General features: G+C 43.7%; 1 protein-coding gene across 3 annotated transcripts in view; it reads right to left on the bottom strand.

Annotated features, from left to right (window-relative positions):
* Positions 1–24117, bottom strand: part of UBE2F (ubiquitin conjugating enzyme E2 F (putative)) — a 52213-nt gene extending 28096 nt beyond the window's left edge. The window contains exons 1-3 of one of the 3 annotated variants that reach the window (XM_021678965.2): positions 23981–24117; positions 14525–14554; positions 10935–11000 (exon numbers count right to left, since the gene is read on the bottom strand). In XM_021678965.2, coding sequence (XP_021534640.1) covers positions 10935–11000; positions 14525–14554; positions 23981–24098 — 214 coding nt within the window. In that variant the 5' untranslated portion in view covers positions 24099–24117. The remainder of the gene's footprint in view (positions 1–10934; positions 11001–14524; positions 14555–23980) is intronic. The other 2 variants (XM_044913460.1, XM_044913461.1) reach the window with 2 other exon arrangements.
* Between the last annotated feature and the right edge of the window lie 694 nt (positions 24118–24811).

Genomic DNA, 24811 nt, shown 5'->3' with positions numbered 1-24811 from the left:
ACAGAAAAAATATTTAAAGAAATGTTCAAATTATTGCTAAGTTTGACGAAAACCAAACTCACAGATCCAGAAAGCTCAACAAGCCCAGGTCAACAATCACCTCAAAGCACACCATAGTCAAACTGCTAAAAATGTGATAAAAAGACTATCTTAAAAGCAACCGGAGAGTAAAAATGCACATCGCATAAAGTGGAACAAAGAATCAGCACTAACTCTCAGCAGGCAGCAGAATGAGGCCCCTACGACGCTGAAACTGTCACCAGCAGGGCTGCACTACAGACAAATCCAAGGGTGTTCTTCAGGCAGAAGGAAAATGACAGACAGAAATTCAGACCTACAACAAGAAATGAAGGTCACTGGTGGTCAGTATGTTGGTAAATATAGAAAGAAAGCAGACTGTCTAAAGCCGAGTTACAACATATGTAAAGGAGACATGAGAACTATAAAATGAAGGCTGGGGGGGGGAAATGGAAATACTTGTTATCTGTCCAACCTTCCACCTTCAGAACAGGAAAAAGAAGAACAAATTAAACTGAAAACAAGCCGAAGGAAGGTAATAAAGATATGAGCAGAAAAAAAATTGTATTGGGGAAAATCAGTGCAACCAAAAGCTGGTTCTCTGCAGAGACTAACATCGATAATCCTCTAGCTAACCTGATCAAGAAAAAAGAAAACATTTTCAATAGCAATTAAAGAGGCGATATCAACACAAACTCCACAGAATTTTATAGGGTAAGATATGAAGAACAACCTTACATTAACAAATCTGAAAATGTAGATGACATGAAAGACATAAATTACCAAAGCTTACTCGAGAATGAATAACCAAAATAGCCCTCTATCTACTAAAGAAATTGTATTCAAAATTGTTTTGTTACCACGAAAACAAAACACAACATTCCAGAGCTAGGTGGCCTCCCTGGTAAATTCTACCACTGAGTACAGAATGGATACTAACTCTTCATATACTGTCCTGGAAAGAGAAGGAACACGTCCCCCTTCATTCCGGGAGAGGGCAGCGGAGGGGGAGAAACTAGACCCTTATCCTGCACCATATGGAAAACGAACTAAAAATGAATCACAGACCAAACTGTAAAATCTAAAGCTAAAAAACTACTTTAAAAAAATAGGAGGAGGTCTTTGTAGTTCTTAGATCTCTTAGGGCATAGAAAGCACAGCTCTCTGTATTGGCTTGTATGGTTGCTATAATAATTCACCACAAACTCAGTGGCTTAAACAATACAAATTTACTAACTTCTGTTGGTCAGAAGTCCAAAATGGGTGGCATGGGGCTAAAATCAGGGAGTGGGCAGGGCTGTGTTCCTTTCAGGAGGCTCTGGGGAAAATCTGTTTCCTTCACTTTTTAGCTTCAAAGGCTCTTCCTCCACCTTCAAATTCAGTGACAGCCAGTGGAAATGATGACACACGGCAGCACACAGCGGAATCTCAAGAGCACTGTGCTAAGTGAAAGAAGCCATATACAAATGCTACATATTGTTTTGCCCCATTTATATGGCATTCTGGAAAAGGCACAATGACGGGGACAATGGCTGCCAGGGGCCAGGGGCCAGGGGAGCTGGCAGAAACATCCTATATCTAGACTGTACTGATGGTTATACACTGTCAAATGCAGAGAACACCCCAGAACAGTGAACTGTCAAGTAGATTTCCGCTACACATGATTTTTGAAAAAGATTTAAAAAAAAAAAAGCCTATGACACATAAAAGGCACTCACAGATGGGACAGGAAACCAAGAGTGCTGGCAGTTTTTACAGCATGCCAGAAAACTCAGCATTGAAACAGCTTTATACACATTATATAGGTTTTTATTGGTGACCATAAGAATATACGTTAAGCATGGTAGTCAGACATTTAATCTGTCACTGGAGGAAACCTGAGTGTCCCGAGGAAGAATGTGCCTCGGAGTTACATGTGTGTGTGTGTGGCGGTGGGGGCGCAGAAATCGTCATAAGAACAGTGTGCGTCAGACACATGGGATGGTAAGTCAAGAAGCTTACCTGGAGCTTCTGGAAGGAGCCAAGAAAAGAGCAATGGATGTTTTCCCAACAAAAGTTAACCAATGCAAAGGCGGATAACGGACAGTCTTAAATGCTCACACCATACTTCTATTACATATAAAAAGAGAATTGCCACCTGTATTTCTAGGGTTTAACTGAAAGAAAAGACTTCACCAGGAAAAAGTCTGTTCCTCTTCAAATTTATCCCCTCATGATGGTTATCTCCATCTTAAAATTAAAAGTCAGTCTAGAAAGAACCAGGGAGAGTATGCGTTCTGGGTCTGAAACCTTGATGTGCTAACCATGAATGACTGCAGTGCAGGTCAAGGCAAAGGGCCTGCTTCAGTGCTCTGCTCCATCTCGATAGCTTTTAAAATGTCCACGATGATTTAAATGTTGTTCCAAATGTTCAAGAGTGGAAAGAAACCCATATTTCAGGCTTATCAACCATATTTCTTTGTTCAGAAATTGGGATCTTACTGTATTTCACATTTAGAAACTTTCTATAAGCCCAAAGCTCTGAAACAAAGCTAAGAAGGGACCATTAATCAAACATTAATAGGGGTAACAGATAAATCAATCAAAATTTTACGACTTAATGTATGCTACACTTTTACTGTCATGTACCAATCAGGGAGTTTTTATAAATTAAATGTTCAAATTAAGAAAACATGAATAATCTAACACATTTAGAAACAAATTTAGGATGAACACACAAATACACAAGATTTACAATGCAGCTATAGAATTCCCTAATCAGAATTTTTATGTGTAACATTAATAAAAAAGATGTTATTAACCATTAACCCCCCCACAAATCTAATCAAGAACTTATATCCAGTTATATAAACCTTACAATTCAATAACAACAGGACAAGCAACCCAATTTAAACAGGAAAAATATCTGAACAGACACTTGAACAAAGAAGATACACAAATAGCAAACAAGCACAGGAAAAGATGTTCAACACCACTAGTCACTAGAGAAATGCAAATAAAGGTCACAATGAGATACATACCCACGAAAATGGCTAAAATTGAAAAGACTGACAATCACAGTTGTTGGCAAGAATGTGAGGTAAATGGAATTCTCATTCATTGCTAGCAGGACTGCAAAATAGTACTTACATTCTGGAAAACTATATAGCAGTGTCTTATGAAGTTAAACTTGCTCTTACCGCATGACCCAGTAATTCCATTGCCCAGAGAAATAAAAACATAATGGCAAAGACCTGCACACAAAGGTTTTTATAGCAGCTTTATGCACAATGGTTCCAAAGTGTAAACAACACAAAGGTTTATCAACCGGTGAAGTGATAAACTAGTAATACACATAGAGGACAGAATAAAACTCAACAAAAAAAGATACAAAATACCGATTAATCCAACAACACAGGTGAAACTCAAAAGCATTAAGCTAAAAATGTAACTTACACCTCAACCAATATTGCTTTGAAAAATTTTTTTAAATCAATGATCTAAGTTTCCACCTTAAGAAAGTAGAAAAAGGGGGCACCTGGGTGGCTCAGTAGGGTAAGTGACAGACTCTTGATTTCAGCTCAGGTCATGATCTCAGGGTGGTGAGATCAAGTCCTGTGTCAGGCTCTGGGCTCAGCATGGAGTCAGTTTGAGATTCTTTCCCCCTCTGCCCCTCCCCCCTGTATGTGTGCACTCTCTAATAAATAAAATCTTTTTTTTTTTAAAGAAAAAGGTTTTATTTATTTATTTGACAGAGAGAGAGAGAGAGAGAGTACAAGTAGGTAGAGCAGAAGGCAGAGGGAGAGGGAGAAGCAGGCTCCCTGCTGAGCAAGGACCCTGGGATCATGACCTGAGCCGAAGGCAGATGCTTAACCAACTGAGCCACCCAGGTACCCCTAATAAATAAAATCTTTCAAAAAAAAAAAAAAAGGTAGAAAAAGAAAAGCAAATTAAACCCAAAATATAAGGAAGGAAATAATAAAGAGCAGAAATCAATGAAATGCACAAACAACTGAGAAAAACAAAAGTGAGTTCTTTGCAAAGATCAACTGGATAAACTTCAAGCTAACTAACATGATCAAGAAAAAGAGAAGACTCAAATTACCAATATCAGGAATGAACAAGGGGACATCAGTACAGATCCTACACAGAGTAGTGGAATAAGAGAATATTCTGAACAACTTTTATATCAATAAATTCTGCAATTTAGGTGAAAACAAATTCCTTGGAAGAAAAAAATTACCAAAGCTGACTTAAGAAACATAGAAGATGAATAACCCTGTATCTATTTTTGAATTCATAAGTAAAAATGTTCCAGAAAGAAAACTCTAGGTCCAGACTATTTAACTGGTGAATTCTACCAAATATTTAAGGAAGAAATAATACCAATCCTATACAAACTCTCAGCAAACAAGAGGGAACACTTCTTCATTTATTCTACCAGGCTAGCATTGCTCTGATGCCAAAACCAGACAAAATAATCACAAGAAAAGAAAAATACAAACCAACATTCCTCATGAATACAGACATAAATTCTATATCAAAATATTAACAAATTTAATCCAGCAATATAAAGAAAATGGATAACATATCATGACCAAGTGGGGTTTATGGCAGGAATATAAGGTTGTTTAACATTCAAAAATCATTCAATGTATTTAACCATATTTATAAAATGAAGGAGAAAAATATGATCATATCAATTGATGCAGAAAAAGCATTAGAAAGAATTGAACACACATGATAAAAAACTCTCAGCAAATGAGGAAAAAAGGTAACTCTTCAACCTGATAAAGAACATATTTAAAAAAAAAAAAACCATATAGCTAACATCATATTCATGAATAATGAGCGCATCTCCCCTAGGATTAGGAACAAGGCAAAGACATATGCTCTCACTACCTCTATTCAACACTGTACTGGAGGTCACAGCCAGTGCAGTAACAAAAAGAAATTAAAGGCATATGTATGGGTAAGAAAGAAGTAAAAATGTCTTTATTACAGATGCAATGATCATGGATATAAAAATCCTAAGATTAAGAAGCTACTAGAATTTCTAAGTGAATTTAGCAAGATGACAGGACAAGTGATCAATATACTAAACAACCGTATTTTTATATAATTAGTAAGAAGTAAATGGAAATTTAAAAAATACCATTTACAGCCAGAGGAATGTTGAAAAAGAAAAGCAAAGCCGGCGGCATCACAATTCCGGACTTCCAGCTCTATTACAAAGCTGTCATCATCAAGACAGCATGGTACTGGCACAAAAACAGACACATAGATCAATGGAACAGAATAGAGAGCCCAGAAATGGACCCTCAACTCTATGGTCAACTCATCTTTGACAAAGCAGGAAAGAATGTCCAATGGAACAAAGACAGTCTCTTCAACAAATGGTGTTGGGAAAATTGGATAGCCACATGCAGAAGAATGAAACTGGACCATTTCCTTACACCACACACAAAAATAGACTCCAAATGGTTGAAAGACCTCAATGTGAGACAGGAGTCCTTCCAAATCCTAAAGGAGAACACAGGCAGCAACCTCTTTGACCTCTGCCGAAGCAACTTCTTCCTAGAAACATCGCCAAAGGCAAGGGAAGCAAGGGCAAAAATGAACTATTGGGATTTCATCAAGATAAAAAGCTTTTGCAAAGCAAAGGAAACAGTCAACAAAACCAAAAGACAACCGACAGAATGGGAGAAGATATTTGCAAATGACATATCAGATAAAGGGCTAGTATCCAAAATCTATAAAGAACTTACCAAACTCAACACCCAAAGAACAAAGAATCCAATCAAGAAATGGGCAGAAGACATGAACAGACATTTTTCCAAAGAAGACATCCAAATGGCCAACAGACACATGAAAAAGTGCTCAATATCACTCGGCATCAGGGAAATCCAAATCAAAACCTCAATGAGATACCACCTCACACCAGTCAGAATGGCTAAAATTAACAAGTCAGGAAACGACAGATGTTGGCGGGGATGCGGAGAAAGGGGAACCCCCCTACACTGTTGGTGGGAATGCAAGCTGGTGCAGCCACTCTGGAAAACTGTATGGAGGTTCCTCAAAAAGTTGAATATAGAGCTACCATATGATCCAGCAATTGCACTACTGGGTATTTACCCCAAAGATACAAAAGTAGGGATCCGAAGGGGTACGTGCACCCCGATGTTTATAGCAGCAATGTCCACAATAGCCAAACTGTGGAAAGAGCCAAGATGTCCATCAACAGATGAATGGATAAAGAAGATGTGGTGTATATATATACAATGGAATATTATGCAGCCATCAAAAGGAATGAAATCTTGCCATTTGCAACGACGTGGATGGAACTGGAGGGTATTATGTTGAGTGAAATAAGTCAAACAGAGAAAGACATGTATCATATGATCTCACTGATATGAGGAATTCTTAATCTCAGGAAACAAACTGAGGGTTGGTGGAGTGGGGGGTGGGGTGGGAGGGATGGGGTGACTGGGTGATAGACACTGGGGAGGGTATGTGCTCTGGTAAGCGCTGTGAATTGTGCAAGACTGTTGAATCTCAGATCTGTACCTCTGAAACAAATAATGCAATATATGTTAAGAAAAAAAAAAAAAAAGAAGAAGAAGAAGGTAGCTGTCATCTTGATAATGACAGCTTTGTAATAGAGCTGGAAGTCCGGAATTGTGATGCCGCCGGCTTTGCTTTTCTTTTTCAACATTCCTCTGGCTGTAAATGGTAGCGGGAAGAATGAAGTGGGGGAAATCGGAGGGGTAGACGAACCATGAGAGACGATGGACTCTGAAAAACAAACAGGGTTCTAGAGGGGAGGGGGGTGGGAGGATGGGTTAGCCTGGTGGTGGGTATTGAGGAGGGCACATTCTGCATGGAGCACTGGGTGTTATGCACAAACAATGAATTATGGAACACTTCATCTAAAACTAATGATGTAATGTATGGGGATTAACGTAAGAATAAAAAAATAAACATTTTTCAGGCAAAAAAAAAATACCATTTACAACAGCTTAAAAAACATGAAATACTTGGTGTTGTATTTGCAAGACCACTGAAAAGCACAAAACACTGCTGAGAGAAAGTAAGGAAAATCTAAATAAGTGGAAACATTCACGTGCTCATGCATGGCAAGACTCAACACTGTGGGGGTGCCCCGGTGGCTCAGCTGGTTAAGCGACTGCCTTCGGCTCAGGTCATGATCCCGGAGTCCCAGGATCAAATCCCGCATCGGGCTCCCTGCTCAGCAGGCAGTCTGCTTCTCCCTCCGACCCTACCCCGTCTCGTGCTCTCTCACTCTCTCTCTCAAATAAATGAATAAAATCTTAAAAAAAAAAAAAAAAAAAAGACTCAACACTGTGAAGATGTCATTTCCCACAGAACTGATCTAAAAAGTCAACACCGTCTCAATCAAAATCCCAGCACTGGAGAAATGCAAATTAAAACCACAATGAAATACTATTCATATCCAAATACTGAGAAGTATGTAGAACAATCGGAATTTCTCATACATTGCTGGTCAGTGTATAGTATAACCCCTTTAGAAAGTTCTTAAAAAGCTAAATATAGATCTTCCTATGACTTAGGTGAAAACAAATTCACTCGTAACTGGAATTAAAGAGAAAATGAATGAATGAAAAATAGGAGTATAAAACGGATGATATGAAAATGCTAACACAGCAGTTGTATCATAATAGCAAAAAGCTGGAAAGAATTCAAATGTCCATGAATAGGAAAATGAGCAATTACGGCATACTCATAAAACAAAAAGAAACAAACCACTGATACAACACATATGAATTTTAAAACAACTTATACGAAAGAAGTCAGAGACAAGAGTACATATATAAGATTCTATTTATATGAAATTAAAGAACTGACAAAAGTCATTTATGATAACAAATCAGAAAGGAATTTTGGGTGGGTAGCCAGGGGCAAGGAACTGACTGCAGAGACAGAAGGGAATTTTGGAACTGCTGGAAATAGCTTTACTGGGGTTGTGGTTACATAGGTGTACACATTTTTTCAAAACTTATTAAGACACAGTCCAAATTAGTACATTTTATTATTTTATACCTCAGTAAAATTTATTTAAAAAGTAAAAACTAAAATTAAAAAACAAAACAAAACTGTTATTTAAGTCCATGTTCCTCTCTGCCTAAAAGCTCCACGTCACAGTGGGGCAGGCTGAGGGGACCCCCGCAAGTTAGCTGGGCAACAGTTTTCCAAACTGTCCTTCCAATTTCACGCAAGACTCCAGGGAGTATCTCAGCAAGTCTTTAAGTGTTCGCTTTTTCTTAATTTGTTTCACTTACTAGTATTTTTTCTTATTTTGTTGAGTTGATGCGGAGACTTTTGTCCCCTCTTAAATTCAGTTCTTTTCCTCTACCACCAAAATACATTTCCATTTTCTCTGAAGAGTACATTTACTCCTAAGCATGAAGGACAGTCTAAAAACAAAACTATGAAAATGTTACCAAGTATTAACAGGAACTATCTTGCCAGGAACCAGGTAAAAAAGAGCTTTGAGCTTCAACTACCAATACAGTTCTCCCACCCTGACCACCCAAATATCTAGATCGTATTAATCACCGAGTGTGCAGACTACTGGCTGCTGCCAATGAGCCGGTTTCAAACCCATCTGCTTCATACATGGCTAAAACTTTTTTTTTTTTTCATGGCTAAAACTTTTCTCAGTTAGGCATATCTCTTTAATTTCTTCCCAATGCTAAGAGGAGCAGGACTCCAAAAAGTTGTTTTAAGACTATGATATTAGACAAGTTTTTAGGGTTGGCAGGTCTCTGCCACGTTTCTCTCTTTTTTTTTTTTTTTTAAAGATTTTATTTATTTATTTGAGAGGGAGAATGAGAGAGAGAGCACATGAGAGGGGGGAGGGTCAGAGGGAGAAGCAGACTCCCTGCCGAGCAGGGAGCCCGATGCGGGACTCGATCCCGGGACTCCAGGATCATGACCTGAGCCGAAGGCAGTCGCTTAACCAACTGAGCCACCCAGGCGCCCCTGCCACGTTTCTCTTAATAACAAAGGGCAGGAACCAGAGCAGCTTTCCGACGCACAAACACCACAAGATAAGGGCATACACACAGCATCTGAAGTGCATGCCGAGCACACAGCTCACTGTGGTAATCGTGTCCATGATGTACACTTATCACCAACACAAGTGCTAAGGTACTAAATAGTTACAGGCACCGAAACACAAGTTACTTTTTAATCTGATGGAACAGTGGGATATCAAAACTCTAGCAACTGTGCTCCACTTTCAAGAACACTAAAAACATCAAAGATGGTGTCATGTACATAATCTCAGTAATCATAATATCCATTAATTCCATTAAAAAAATTCAGTTAAAAAAAGAAAAAGCAAAAGGAGAAACTCTTCCTCAGAGGCTGGACTTGACACAAACCCACGTAAGATGGTAACAAGCCCAGCAAACTCAACAAAGGTCTCTGAGTGGCTGGGACGGACCCACGCCCGGGCAGGGAACAGGGCAACGGAATCCCTGCCAGCCACTGAAAATGCCCTAGGAAGGCAGAGGCGAGTAAACGTGTTTACTCCAAACACACAGCTTGAGACCACTTAGTACACACAGAACCAATCTCAATCACCACAATAATTTATGAAAATACTCTGCATTACTCAACAGTAATAGTAAATGCTGTTCAGAATGGTGACCCCAAGTCACCAAGAAACATTAAAGCCCTTGCTAAAAACAGCACGATGCACCATGTTTTATGAAGGTGGCCAAAGAATGGTTATAATTTTCATCATTTCCTAGCTTAAAGTCCTGAGCTTTGGTTATCTCTTGATGTCAGGCACGTGGAACGCCCCACCTCTACGGACTGTGTTCTGGTATTAACTCCCTCCTAGTGCTTTCTTAGTGCAAAATGGTACCAGAATGAGTTTACGGACATGTCTAGAGATGTTTGTAGAACCACCACACAGATTAAATGAGTTTTTAAGTTTTCAAGCACATTCTGAAAATGGGATTTCTCCTGTCATTATAAAACATCTTCCACAGAAAATAATCTATCCTACCTGCAGGGAGACAACTGCCAGGTCTTATCTGTGGGTTCATTATCGCCTACTGAAATTCTGTATTCTCTCTCACTTTCTAATTAGCTAGTGACTCATTATTCTCAGTTTCTCATTCCCTTTCCATCCCCTAAATAAAATAACACCCTCTATTTCTTCCACAAGACTCCCTTCCCCACCTACCCCACAGCAGCACCAGCTGCCCACAGCATAGCACCCTCTGCCCAGTGTAAACACTGGGGTCCGTGCCAGGCTAGAATCTGCAACATTCAGAGCTGCACTGGAGCGAGAAAAAAACCCAAGTCCTCCATCTTGCTGTCCAGTCTGACCAAGGAGGGACTGGTTACCATCCCGGAGTGCCTAGAGCTTGGAGACTTACCAGTCCTAATGAGGACAGCTAGTAATCTGCTTACCTCCCTGTGCCAGACCCTGGGCTGAAATGCTTCACACACATTATCTATTTAATCATCATAACTGTCCCATGAGATAGGTCCTATTTGATCCCCCCTTTCTAGCTGGGTGGGCTGTGCAAAGAGGTTATGAAGCAACTGAGCCACGATCCCACTGCCACCAAAAGGCAGAGCAGGGTCAGACCCCAGTTACGATTTCAAAGCTCACCGTACCAACAGCTTCTGGGGTCCTTCACTCCAGTTGTCACAGTCTGTACTTCGTTTCCGAGTATACACCAAATGCCACAGATTTCCTTTATTCTGCTTTCTTTGACTACAAAGCACATATCTTGTCTTCATGTGGAATAGTTGTAACTGTCATAACTTTCAAAAGTGAGTGGACAAATCAAGCCAAAGATTCTAGATTTGGGCAGCCTTTAAACTTTGCTGTCTGAAAATCACTTTAACACTTAAGTATGTAAGAATATTACCTGGGGTTACAGTTAGCTGAAAGCAATGAAGCTTGTTTGGATCAGGAAAATGCACCTTACATGTACCTGCAAAAGAAACAGCACATCAGGAGGGTCTGGCAGCTAGCAGCAGTCCTTATGTGGAGGCTAACCTTGAAACACACACGGAGTTGAAGGTGGCAGAGGAGTTTGTAGACTCCACCTTGCTCTTGGTTTGACAATAATTGTGCCACTGTGCTAAAACTGCAAACCAGTGATTTTGCCATACAGCCTTTTACTTGCTAATTCCAAATTGAGATGGTTTCTTCCAACCTTTAAACAGTCACTAAAAATTGAGATCTTTCCATTAACTTCAAAAATTATGCTACTTTACTTTGAAAAGAGAAAACCACATCTCAAGGAGATGAACACATGTGGGTAAGGCTAACTAAACATGGCAAACCAGAAGAATTCAGGCCAAACTTCTGGGCTGTTCACCCACCACCATACTTATTCATACCCACCACAGTAAACTGAAGTTCAAAAGAAGGATGTCCATGGAATTAACTCATACCCAGAGTTTACCATGGCATTAAATAGGAGGGAAAGAAAGTCTTCACAACCCAACTGGTAGCTCAGTTTGCTTTGCTGGTGAAATGATGCTCAGATGGCAACACCCTATGCCCACTGTACCACATCAGAAGGGGTCTGGTAAATCAGGACAAGGATTTCTCACACTGGGGGAAGAGCTAATGGCTAGTGGTACAGACAGGGGAAACTGGCTACATCCTATATCTGCTTCCTTCAAACAAATGATATCAAAAAATGGTAAATACACAAGGAATAAATACCCACTAAATTGGGAAGGAATATATGCAGAAATTGTCTATTATTTTATAAACTCAGAAAATATGCTAAACTCCTTGGGTCACTTACTGACTTTATTTCTTACAAGTCCCACCACTGAAAAATTTGTCTAGTTTTACAATGGTATGAAATTTCATCAAAAATAGGATGATTCAAATTTAGACTTAGAAATGGTCCTTAGAGATCATCTAGTTCAATGTCCTCAAGCATGAGATAACACAAAGGTCAGGAGAGGGTTCAGTGACCAGCCCAGGATCACACAGGTTATCAACAGGTTTTGTTCCCAAATTAAAGACGAGTTCATGGTTCTTCTCCCTATACCATGCCTCATTTCATTACTTCAGGAACATGCCAGGTGTGAGGCATAAAAACCACACAGAACTGTTAAGGGGGTTTTGTTTGTTAGTTTGTTTTTGGCCAATTCCTCAGAAAATTCATTGTAGAGTAAAAGGTAACTTAATCTAGAAGAGCAAGAAGGGGTCTTACGGATTACACTGTCACATTCCTTATTTTAGAAATAATGAAGCTGGGAGCCATGGAGTTCAAGACTTTTGCCCAAACCACACATGTGAACTGTATATGGGCTTCATTTCTCCTAATCTTGACTTGAAATGAGAAATGCTATCTTTCCAGTGACATCTATGCAACAGAAACATAGGACAAGGGCTTGGGGAACATCTCACTGATTGGCTGAAGTCGGCAGTATTCCTTTGTTTTCATACTTTGCATTCTCCTTCGTTTCAATAGAAGGATAGACATAGAAATCCATCCCTCTAGAACAGATTAGCCCACCAATAATAAAGAAGTTACCAAGGGAGATTAACAAACAATCCAAGTACTGAAAAGAACCAAACATTTTAAAGCTCAAAAAAGTCTACTAACAACAACTACAACAGAAAGTTAAGAGACAGGTTTTTGCTTTAGTTCAAAGCTTTTCCTCTGTCTGCAGGCATGGGCTAAGATTTTGTATTTCCATCTATCTGAAAGAGGTATTTTTTGCCAACAGAGAAACTTCTATAAACTCGCATATACAGAGCTCCAAACTAGTTCTGAATGATTATTAAGCAGCACTGCTACATAGGGAAGTTATTTTGTTTTTCTTAGTTAATACTTTAGAGACATTATTAATACTAGATATGATACTAGAGATTTATTCTTTAGGGTGGCTTCTTGTTTCCTCTTTAGAGTAATGAGTTGCGTACTTTTGGAAAGCATGGCTTACTTGTATAAACTAATTTAGACTTCTCCACTCTGATGGCACAGAGGGTAGGGAGAAAGCAAGAAAAGAGATAGCAATGTAGTCTCTTTAATCGGATACTTTAGCAATAAATGCTAGGGAGATGCCTTTTTCAAACCTAAGGTGTTTAGTTAAAATCCTGGTTTGAAAACCAATTACACATTGTTTTTACAATTTTTTCTTTTTCTTAAGTAGGCTCCCTGCCCAACATGGGGCTTGCACTCACGACCCTGAGCTCAAGAGTGTATGCTCCATTGACTGAGCCAGCAAGGTGCCCCCCAAAGTTTAACTGTTTTCAAACCAAAATTTTAGATAATGTTAAAACTATCCTTTATGGGTTAAAAACCAACAATTTCTGTAAGAGTCATATTTAAGGACAAAATGAACCGTGTGTAAGTGCTAAGTTTTTGTGGCCTTTGATTAAATGTATGCGTGTGTGTGTGTGTGTGTATATATATATACACACATACACCCTTTAAGAGAAATCCAAGACACTTCCTTCCAGTTTGACTAGAAGAAAACTTTGAGATCAAGCAATTCAGGGATTTTTAAGACATTTCTGACTGAGACCCACACTAAGAAACCTATTTTATATCACAACCCACCACACCCACAGATAAATGCCATACATTAAAAATAATTTTTCAAGAAACTATGTGTACTTATCCTTACAAATGGTTTTACAACCACTTAAGGGTCATACCCACCATCATCCTTCTAACTATAGTTGGTGGCAGGAATGGCCCCTCTCTTAACCGTGTCAGATGGGCCAGAGAGATCAAGCTTTCTAGAGCATTCACCCAGACCACGTATAAAATATTTCACTCACACTGACAAACATCCTCAGCCTCAGAACTATTTTTAACCAAATATGATCATAAGAAGTTCTAATTCAAAAAAATACTAAAATGATCAAAACTTTCAGCCTTTAATGGTATTATAAAAATTTGGGAAGGATTAATAACAGGAAAAGAAAAACAACTCTTTGACGTATCACACAAAATTAACTGCCCAGGTAAGCGAGCTTGCTCACGAGTGAGGACTGCGCCGTGGGTCTATGTGTCTGAGTGGGAAGGACCAAGGTGAGGATACCTGGTGACGTAAGGGGTGTGGTCACCCCAGCTCATGTAGAGAGACACATTACAGGCAAGCACTTTCTGGACCAAAAAGGTGGTACTGTCGCTCATGAAAACAGGACCATCTGTCACTGATTTATAGATCTTTTTACTCAAAGAGGACATGGGACAGAACACTGTGGAAGAGATACAAAACCCAGCCAAGTCACCTCTGCCACTGTAAGGAGAGAGGGGGCACCTCCGTGCTACAGTCACAAAGATGGTAAATATCTCACTCTTACCCGAGCCTCAACAAAATTCTGCTACCTGTTTGCACAAAATTAAAACTTTTACTCCCAACACACATGAAAAACAGGCTTTTGGCTATGCAAGGTTATTAAAACGTAAAAAAAAAGCTTCTCCATGCAATTACTTTGCGGCACTTCCTGTCTGGGTGGGGATGCTGTACTTACATGGTAAATTAGCTTCAAGCTCCGCAACCTCTGTGGAAACAAAAAGACTGTTGTTAGTATCAGTCAACTAAATTGGCAACTTCTCCCAAAACGCTGAGGAACAAAAGGGACTGAAGTAACTAAAACCTACACTTGGTCTAACGTTCAGACTTCAAGCCATGGAATTGCTTTCAAAGACACAAAGCGACTTGTGGGATGCCGGCAAGTACAGTCATAGGCCCTTGAAAATGTACTTAGTATAAACGAAGATCATTTAAAATTCACATAGAAATCACCCATAGGTAAACAGTCACTAAAGTGTTTTTGAAAGTCTTGTTCCCCCACATGGCAGAACTACTGCCCTTGGAATCTGATTTATATATACACCTTGTGTCTCTTCCAGTTCTTCCAGACCTGTCTTCCTGTGTAGCTCACCCAGTGTGTGCTTGAACTTTTCCAGGGAGAGAAAACTTGGCCTCCTGCCGGGGGCCCCAGGCTGTGCTGTTATCCAGCTATCTGTTAACATCTTGCTAACTGCCCAAGGAAGGGGGACTTGGAGTCTTGGCCCTTTGAATCATCACTCACTCAGTGTTTAAGCCCAGCATCCCTCTGCCAGGACAAAGCTGCAAACCCCCACTACGACTATTAAGAGCTGAGGTCTGGGGGCACCCAGAAATAAGTGGGCAGGCAAGTCAGCGGTGCCTCCGACATAACAGAATGTGCTCTGGGGTACTGGGAGCACAAAGATTCCCCCCAGCTGTGGAGACTAGAGAAAGGAGGTCTATGGGCCAGGCTTTAAAGAATAAATAGAATGAAGTCCAGCAGAAGAGGAAAAAAAGCATTCCTAGAAGCTAGGTTAGTGATGTGCAAAAGCACAGAACATAGACAAGCACAGAAACCAGAAGGCACACAATGCAGTCAGAGCAATGGGTACAAAACAACAGAGCAACAGGAAACAAGGTAGAAAAACAGGGCCAGGATCTCGGAGGGCCCCGAGTGCATGGCTTAGAATTCTAAACTTAAATCTGCAGCGATAGGGAGCAGAGGGACATTTCTGAACAAAGTTTCCAAACTTTCCTCAAGAGGACAACTTTTGAAAGGGCAAAGCAGAGGCCAGGTGACCTGTGGGTTGGGCACTCCGCGAGGCAGCAAGGGCCTAGCAAAGGCAGGGTGAGTTGGGGTGCCTGAGCGCACAGAAGACAAAAGGCTCTGCCAGCTGTGTGGGGTGGGAGGGTCAGAGACGGCAGAGGGCTGACATGCTGGGGAAGTCCTGGAAGGAGGAAGCTGAAATCCGGGTACACGGCTAAGGCCGAGGAGTCCCCACAGTGATGCCACCTGTCAGTCATGAGACTGACAGAGGGGAAACTAGTGAAAAGAACGAAGCTTGGCAGAGAGCAGAGGACAAAGGCAAGGAGGTCCCTCATGACAAAAGGCGGAAAAACAGGAGACAGGTGGGGAACATAGGGACTCAGGGCACAGACTGATCCAAGGGAAATGAGGCCCCAGTCAAGACCATCAGATGTGGATCAGACACTGCTGAGGGCATTGGGAACAGCAGGAAAGCAGGTGGCAGGATGGAAACCAGATTACGAAAAACTAATAAGTAAACGGGTGGTCAAAATATGGAGGCAGTGGATACGACAATTCCTTCATGTCAAGTATGGAGCGGTGGGCAGGAGGGGAAGAGGACAGCAGAGGCCACCACGTGGCACAGCTGAACACTGCGCGCAGTAGTGAGAAGACTGGCAGGTGGCTCCATTCTGAGGCCAAGGGTTTGAGAGACGCACAGCCTTTGATATCAGCTTTTTGAGAATCTGGGTACAGACAGGAGGCCCACTAACTGTGTTCATCTGGGGTCCAGGTACTTAGAATGGGCACTCAGAAAAGTGGAGTGGGGCAGAGGAGAGAGGAGCTAGGGAATGGAAAGGTGCCCGCATGGGCTACAGTGCTCCATCTGATGCTCTAGCCAGGGAGAGACAAAGAGCCAATCTCTTCAGTGGAGCAGGGCATGCGGAAAGGAGTGACAGTTAATTATCCTCTTGCTGTGACTGGAAAAGGAACAAGTTTTGTGATGAAGTGCAAGCCTGGGAAGTCTGTTTTCTTGGCCGCCTTGAGTTGTGGTACATTTAAAATATAGTCACATAACAAACCATAATTAAGAATCCTATGAACGTTCACTATTCTTCTTCTTCTAATGACCACAGTGATCTTTAGTTTCGTCTTTCTGACTGGTGCGTCCTCACCCTTCCTTGGAGCAGGGCACCCACTAAAGAAAACAGTGTGCGGCAAAGGGGGGCCGAGACCACAGTGCTACCGCTCTGAGGCCACCGACACCGGGTCCTCCAAGGGCCACCCAGGGCCACACTCTGCTCCAGCCACTCATACAGGGCATTTGTTTTATCAAAAAAGCACATATTTTATCAAATGAGTCATTCATTAATCACTTTAAAATAAATGTTACCTATATAATTAAACTGTATGTTTTAAAACTATATGCATTTGCATATTTTATTATACTATTACTTAGTTTGATGGTAAGAACTTACAAGAAACTGTCCTTGGGGGCCCTTGTTTTGAGAGGCTGATGTCGGAATTGGCTTTCGGGGAAAGCCTGTCCTGTCTACAGTTGTGAGAACTCTGGCAGTCCAGCTTTAAAAAACCCAGTGAAATAAAAAACATGCCCAGAGGATTTGAGGAGGAAGGGGCCACAAAACAGAAGCAAAATGTTTGAGAAGACCGTCTGGTGCCAAGGGACGGGGAAGAGGGAGGTCAGGACACAAGAGGACAGCAAGGCACTGACCAGGGGTGTGGTGGTGACTGAGCAACAGAACCAGATCCCTGCACCACAGGGATGGGACAGGGGGTAAGAGGCTTGTGTCCCCAGGAAGTCCGTCTGTAGGACAGGGAATCTCTGCCCTGGCTGCACATCACTCACCTGGAGAGGTTTTTTGCTGCCTCTCCCCCCCTTTAAAAACAGCTTTGGTGAGGTACAACTTACTATAAAATAGACCCACTTTTAGCATATGATTCAATAATTTTTAGTAAAACCTGGAGTTGTGCATTCATCACCATAATCTAGTACCTACTGCGCTTTTAAAATTCTTAGTCCTATGCAGACCCATTACACCAAAAGTTTTACGTGGGGCCTAGGCCTCTGAATCTTTTACTCTCCCCAGGTATCGGAAACTGCTACAGGGTATTTGGCCAGGTTAAAATATTCACACACAGCTATTTACATAGATGGATTTAACAACTTCACATTGTAGTCTAGAATTCAACTCCAAAGATGAGCATTATGCTTGCATTTCCAGGTTCAGCGTTACTCAGTCAAGGGAAGTGGACAAGAGCCAGGAGAGCCTCACCATAGTCAGGGCCGCTGCAGGCTTTTGGTCCAAGAGCAGGCAAGAAATATAATCTTAGGAGCACAAGAATTTCAATAAAGATATTGAGCATTTTAGTTCAGTCCAGTGCAGAAGATAAAATAAGCCACATACTCTCATGGAGTTGTCACAAATGACACATAGTTTCTCTATACTTCAAATGATGGCAAATAAGAATTCATTAGTATCAGTAGCTATCGCCTTAGAATCTATGTACAAGAAGTCTATGGCCACAGAAACAAGCGAATTGCTTCACATGCTTGACAGGCCTCTTTGCAAAGCAGTGGCCCTTCCCTGCCATGACCTCACTGCCTGCAGGACACAACCCTTACCTGTAAAATAGCGAGAAATTCAGATATTTTTAACCTGCTAAAGTCTTGCCTGTTCCAAGATGCTAATACCTCTACCCCTCACTGGCCCAGTCTTTCTGGGGGGCACCTTGCACAATTCCGAGGCTGCACAACTTCCTTCTGAGAGATTAGACTCTTTTCCTTTCTAACTAAAGAGCAAACCACAGAGCCCACTTGAAGCATGACTGCACTGAGATATCAGATTACAAAATCCACCTGATGACCACAGTGGCCCCCACACGGCACATCTTCACCCCTTTCTGCCACAGGCTGCTCACAACACAGTGCTCTTGTTGTTTCTCCACTGCCTGCCCCTCAAATCTGCACACTCTTCATGGTAAGGGCTGTCTAGTCTGACCCAGACCTACAACCCCAGTACTGGGCCCTGGGCTTGGCACACACAGGGTGCTCAGGAAACGCTTAACAATAAGCACCGTCGCCAGCAAGCTGGCCGTGCTCTTGGTGTGCATGTCCTGAGATGTGAGAAGCCTTTCCCCTTGTGTAGTTAGGGACCAATGCATTCCAAAGTTGCCGTGGAAGTGTGTTCCCCCAAAGTGCCTATGTTGAAGCCCTAACCCTGCCCCATCCCCATTTGATGGTATTAGGAGGTGGGGCTTTTGGGAGATGATTATAGAGTCCTTTGGGAGATGATTAGAGTTAGATGAGGTCATGAGGGTGGGGCCTTCATGATGAGATTAGTGCCCCTATAAGAAGAGATACCAGGTGCTTGCCAGGAAGGGGTCCTCACCAGGAACTAAATCTGCTGATGCCCTGATCCTGGACTTCCCAGCCTTTAGAATCATGAGAAATAAATGCGTGTTGTTGAAAGGGCCAATCATAGACACAGATGGTTCTCCATCGAGCCGGGCAGCTGTGCCATCCCACCCAGGGAGAGATGCAGCCGCTTCCCAGAAAACTTGATTACCTCCTTCCACCTGAATCACTACCTCTTAGATTTTCTCTGACTGGAACTTCCTCTCTTAGCTTCCTGCTTGTCTTTACGCACTGAGCACTCCTTCTGCAGTCTTAGCATCCATGCACAGTGCCCTTACCTGGGAGACATCTGAACTAAGGGCATTAGCCCCTTCACAGAGACAGCATTGCTGGAGCCGAGGACTGAGGACCCCATGGAGCCTCACATCAGCCCTTCTACTCAGGCTAGGGGCCTTTTAGCAGCACACTGGTGAGTGCCAGCCCAGAGCACTCACAGTCCCCTCCACTCTGAGGGAGCAAGGCTGTAACCCTGAAAACCAGCACAGCTGCTATAGCAGAGACTGGTATCAATGGGAATGGAACCCAAGGCCTCATGCCACCCCTACTTTCAACATGAGCTGACAAGGTCAACTTGAAACCTCATCTGTCTTCCACAATCCTCCCTGCCCTACTGGGCTACCGGGTACACCTAAGTGGGGCCACCAAGCTTCCTGGGCAGCTTCACTGGTATTTAACCCTTCAACAAAGCATTTTTTAAAGGTTAACCTTGGGGCCAGCTGCCTTAGCTCTATTTTAGCAGGACTCTTCCTCTCCGGGCCACTGCTCCAGCTTTTATTTTTTATTTTTATTATTTTTAAGATTTTATGTTTAAGTAAGCTCTACACCCAACAGGGGCCTCAAACTCACGATGCTGAGATTGAGTCACGTGTTCTACCAACTGAGCCAGCCAGGCGCCCTTCAAGTTTTTAAACTACAGAATGTAGTGCTGCTAAGTGCTCTGAATATTCTGGAACATGGCAAGCCAAACCCTGAGCCCACCCCCACAGTCCTGGGCAGGGCCTGGCATGGAGAAAGCAGCTCTGGAGAACAATAAATGGTTCTCTTTCCCCCACTCTTCCAGGAACTGCACTGGAATGGGGCCCTTCCTGTCCCATCCCATGACCGAACTGCTCATGTGGACACAACAGCGCACCTGATGAGGCACCTGCACCCTGGACACTGGGAAGCACGTGTAGGTGGGCAGCCAGGCCTCTTTTCCAGGCCTGGAGCATGGAGAGCCACATACCACAGCCCCAGGACGCCAGGAACCACCTGGGGTGCGGGGGCTAGGATGGATAAAGGTACACACTGGTTCATTCCCCGTTATTCCCCTAATTTCAGAACTGACCCTGAACTCAGCTCAATCCAAGTCTCCACATTTAACAAAGACTAATAGAGGTGAAAGGTTCCTGCCAGCATGCCTGGAGCCCTTTGGGGTCTTTAGGGGTCACTAACAGTAGGCGGGCACACAGCAGGGACTAAAATGCCTGTTGAGCGAAAAAATGAAAGAACTAGGAGACACACACAATCCCATTATACAAAAAGTGCCAAGCTTCTGCTAGCTAACCAAGACCCTGCGAGGCTTTTTTGGTTAGGTGGGGAGCACCATCAGACTTAGAACTTGATGGACTCAGTGGCCCCACAAAGGTCCACCAGGAATTCAGCACCATCTGCCCCGTGACTAAAAACACCAGCAAAAGCTCCCCAGTTAGGCTCAGACCTGCACAGATCTGACACTCTCTCCACAGTGTCCCCAGCTCCTAGGATTCAGGGCAGACAGCAGCCTTCAGTCCTAGCCCAGAGATACTCAATTGCTCTACACCCTCCAGGGACTGCTGCTACGAGCATCCCCCCAGTTCCAGCCTGGAGGATATCCTTGAGTTAGCTACCTGAGGGGCGCAAACGAGAAGCTGGTGTGACCAAGGTGCCAGCACAGTGGAGGCCTGCCCTGGCCAGCTGCTCCAAGGCAGGCTATGGTTTTTCCACAGACAGTGGACTCCAGCCTTCCAGAGGCCAGAAAAGGAACAGGAGCTACACAGTTCTGCAGCCACTACTGGCCCTCACCATTAGCACCAACTGCCCCTGCCAACCTCCATCTCCCCCATCCATCAGCTCAACCTATAGCCATCTGCACCAAGCCAGATCCCATACCTCTGGGCTATGGGATACACAGCCCTCCCACCCCACCCCAGCCCCCACAGGGCTCTCGGAAGATGGCCTTTAGCTGTGTCCTTCCAGGCACTGTATAGGTCACACAGACCCCCGTGCCCCAGGACCCTCACCCCTCTCAGGGGTGGCAACTGATCCATGCAGAGCAGGAAAACCTGACCATCTCACCTGACTGGGGACTGCTCTGAAGGCTACGCTTGCCCTAAGGAGAGGCTGTCTGGGGCCTTCCCCAGAGATCGATTTCTTGCTCTGCCTGCTCCTGAGTCCTTCACCTCCCTCCACAGGTATCAGTCCCAGGGATACTCCTTTATAACTATCCTGATACAATTCCCCACTCCTAGGAATCCAGCCTATGGCACTGAATCCCAAGACACATTAACATACTTTTCTACAAACTAATGATCCTCATGAGTAACATTCCCACATGAGCCAAAGCCACAGCCCAGGATGACAGCGCTGACTAGAGCAATCTTGTTGAACTCAGACATCCAACTTTTTTCAAAGTTCCCAAAGGGGATTTCCCCTAGAAAGAATTTCGTCGTAATCACCCCTCAAGGGCCCACAATGCCATGGACTCCTGGACTCCACACACCACTTCCGCCATTCGAAATCCCCAGAATGAAGACCTCTCCAACATCCAGCCAAGCAAAGGAGTGCTCTAGGTGCAGATCAGGAGATCATGGACCAGCAGAGCATCCTTCCTTATGCATCTGTTTTTCACAGCCCCCTCTCTCAGGCCAGGCCCACCCTTGCTCTCTACCCACCCTCCACCACATGCCCAAACTGCTCACCACTCAGCCAGGCCAACCTGGTCCAACAGCCCCAAGGCAGGAGGGAGCAGGCCACGTGAGGTGTGTGTTACACTGAGCCCTGCTGCCCACAACTACCCCAGAAACCTGATCATCACCAGTGCCCTGGGAGGATGGAAATAGGTGGCCCCACGAGGTGGTTTTGCACCTCTCTCTCTGATGAGTCTCACAAAGTCAAAGGACCTTAGCAGGGCCCTGTAAACCCAGCCAAAGACATCTGTCCTGGGAGCGGGGGTGGAGTTCAGCTTTATGAGCCTCCATGGGCTCCCCGGGGCTGCATCAGGCCCTAGAGCCATTTGAGAGCTGCCAGGTGAATCCTTGAGCAGGGTGGAAGGTGTGCAGGAGCCCGTGCACCTCCCTGAAGGTGGAGCTCTTTTCAGTGGACCTGTACTTCTGTTCTGCTCATTCAGCTTTTGCTTGTTGGGTCTGCTCCCCCAGAGCCTGCACCACCCCAGAATGTGGGTCTGGCTGTGCTGCTACAATAAAGTTGTAATCTGGGCATGTTTCTTAACCTCTCTGAGTCTCAGTCCTTCAGCTGCAGAATGAACAACCCACCTGGCAAGGCTTAGCAAAAGTCAAACAAGAACTGCCCTATAAAGTGTCCAACGGAGGGCCCGGTCCCAAGAGCCCTGTGTACGACAGCTATTAACCATGACAAGGATATGGTGAAGAAGACGGAACAGTCTACTCACTGTTTCCACCTGCTCCTCCTCAGCTAACATCTGGGCATTCCTCACTCTAACTCCCAGGCACTAAAACACCCTCCACTTAAGGACCGCGTCAACACATCAAACCCCTTCCCCAGCTTGCCTGGCTCCTGGCTTCCTCTGCAGATGGAACCTTTGAGCCAGCATCTGGGAGAGAGACTCAAGTCCTATCAGGCCCATCCAAGTGAGGAGCTGCAGCCCATGTCTCACCCTCTGACCGCCACCACAATTCTGAATTCAATCTGACATAGTGGGTGATGTCAAAAGGTAAGAAATGATTCTTACTCCATCATCCATCAGGCTGGATAAATCAGAGCTAAGGCCAGATTCAGGGGCAGGGAGAATAAGGAAGAGCGCACCACCCAAGACTCCCTGCACCTGACGCCTTCCTGGTGCCACTCCTGCCAAGCTCAGCAGTGCCTCGTTTCTGAGGACAAACAGTGCATGCACCCATGCCAGCTCTCCCGCCATTAGGTCTGCTTCAGGACACACAAATGCCAGCAACCTCATGGTGTCTCACAGGGAGTCCCAACCAACTGTATACTTGTTGCTTCCTAGCTCCTATACACTTAAGAAATGTAAACACATGCCATAAAGTAAAAAGTGCTACAAATTCTAAGCTCCTTAAGGCAGGAACTGTTTCTTCTTCATCTTCTGTAGTCCTCATGACTGCAGGAAACTGCCTTTGCACCTGACAGTCGTTAAGTTTGATCAATGAACGAACACAAAAATTCCATACAAATGCATGCATATTCACACACTATATAAATCCTTCTCCAAAGACTACAGCTCTAGGACACTCAGTTATTAATTTTGTGAAGGGAACTAATTTTGTATAAAGCTCTCTTCAGGCTGTGACTTGAATAAGTACAGAAGGATCCTATCAGAGCTAAGGCCAGATTCAGGGGCAGGGAGGACGGCCTCCCTTTACAGACCAGAAACTGGTGCTGAGGTGTTAGAGAGGGACTCTGGAACCCCTTGTGATTGAGCACAAGAAAGGAAGATGCTCCCCCCTCGCCCCCACAACCAGCCAGATACTGAGAGCACTGAGACCAGAGTACCATAATCCTCCCACCAGCATTCTGGCAGCCCCTACAGAGCATATGCCAAGTGTGTAAGACATACCACATTTTCTTGTCCTTAGTATTCCCACAGTACAAAGTGCTTGTAAGTGACAGGCAATTATATTTTTAAATATTTTCAAATAGGTATTTCTACTCAGCACCTGGCTGCTTCATATCCCCAAAGAGCCTCCAGTCAGACTTCATTTTGTTATAGGAGAGAAACCAGCTTGCATGGATGACATTACCTTTAACAAGCAGCCTGTCTCTCACAGATACCCTCCGAGTGGAGTCGGAGGCCGTGGCTGACGTCCGGGACCCTTTGAGACCGTCCTCCCGCTTCAGTTTGCTTGCCAACGTCAGCATTACTGCTACCTTTACCCTGCAAGACAGACCAAAGCAGGGTTATGGACACGTCTCTAGACAATGACTGGAAATTGAAGACAAGGCCATAGGTGGTTAACTTTTTCCTATAATTTAGTCACAGAAAAATTCAGCATATAAGGCACATTCATAAGATTGGATTCCTTTACGGGCGCCTGGGTGGCTCAGATGGTTAAGCGTCTGCCTTCGGCTCAGGTCATGATCTCAGGGTCCTGGGATCGAGTCCCGCATCGGGCTCCCTGCTCCTTGGGAGCCTGCTTCTCCCTTTGCCTCTCTCTCTCTGTCTCTAATGAATAAATAAATAAAATCTTAAAAAAAAAAAAATTGGATTCCTTTACAATTAATCTGGGAAATCTCTATGCCATCCTCTGTAAGTCTAATTTTTTAAAGTACACAAAAATTTTAAAAACGGAGAGCCATGCATTTAACATTCATTGGGCACCAGGTCCTGGGACACAGTGGTGACAAAGATCCCGTGAGCTTGTGGTCTAGGGGAGCCTCCACCCATGGGTTCCACGTTGGCCCACCACTGTCCTCTGGCTAAGTGTGCCCCTCTCTGCTGCAGGGACCATGCACTTGTGTGTGCGGCCCCTGTGCCTGGCCCATCGCAGACTGAGGGGAGCATCAGCTCTGGGTAGGAGGAAGCAATGCAATGCTTTCTTTTTCTTCTTCCTTTAACAAAGGTGTGGCTGGAA

Source organism: Neomonachus schauinslandi, chromosome 3 (assembly GCF_002201575.2).
Source record: "Neomonachus schauinslandi chromosome 3, ASM220157v2, whole genome shotgun sequence".
In the NCBI taxonomy this organism is placed as follows: domain Eukaryota; kingdom Metazoa; phylum Chordata; class Mammalia; order Carnivora; family Phocidae; genus Neomonachus; species Neomonachus schauinslandi.
Note: the sequence above shows the minus strand (reverse complement) of the source record. Positions and strands in the feature narration are given on the sequence as shown.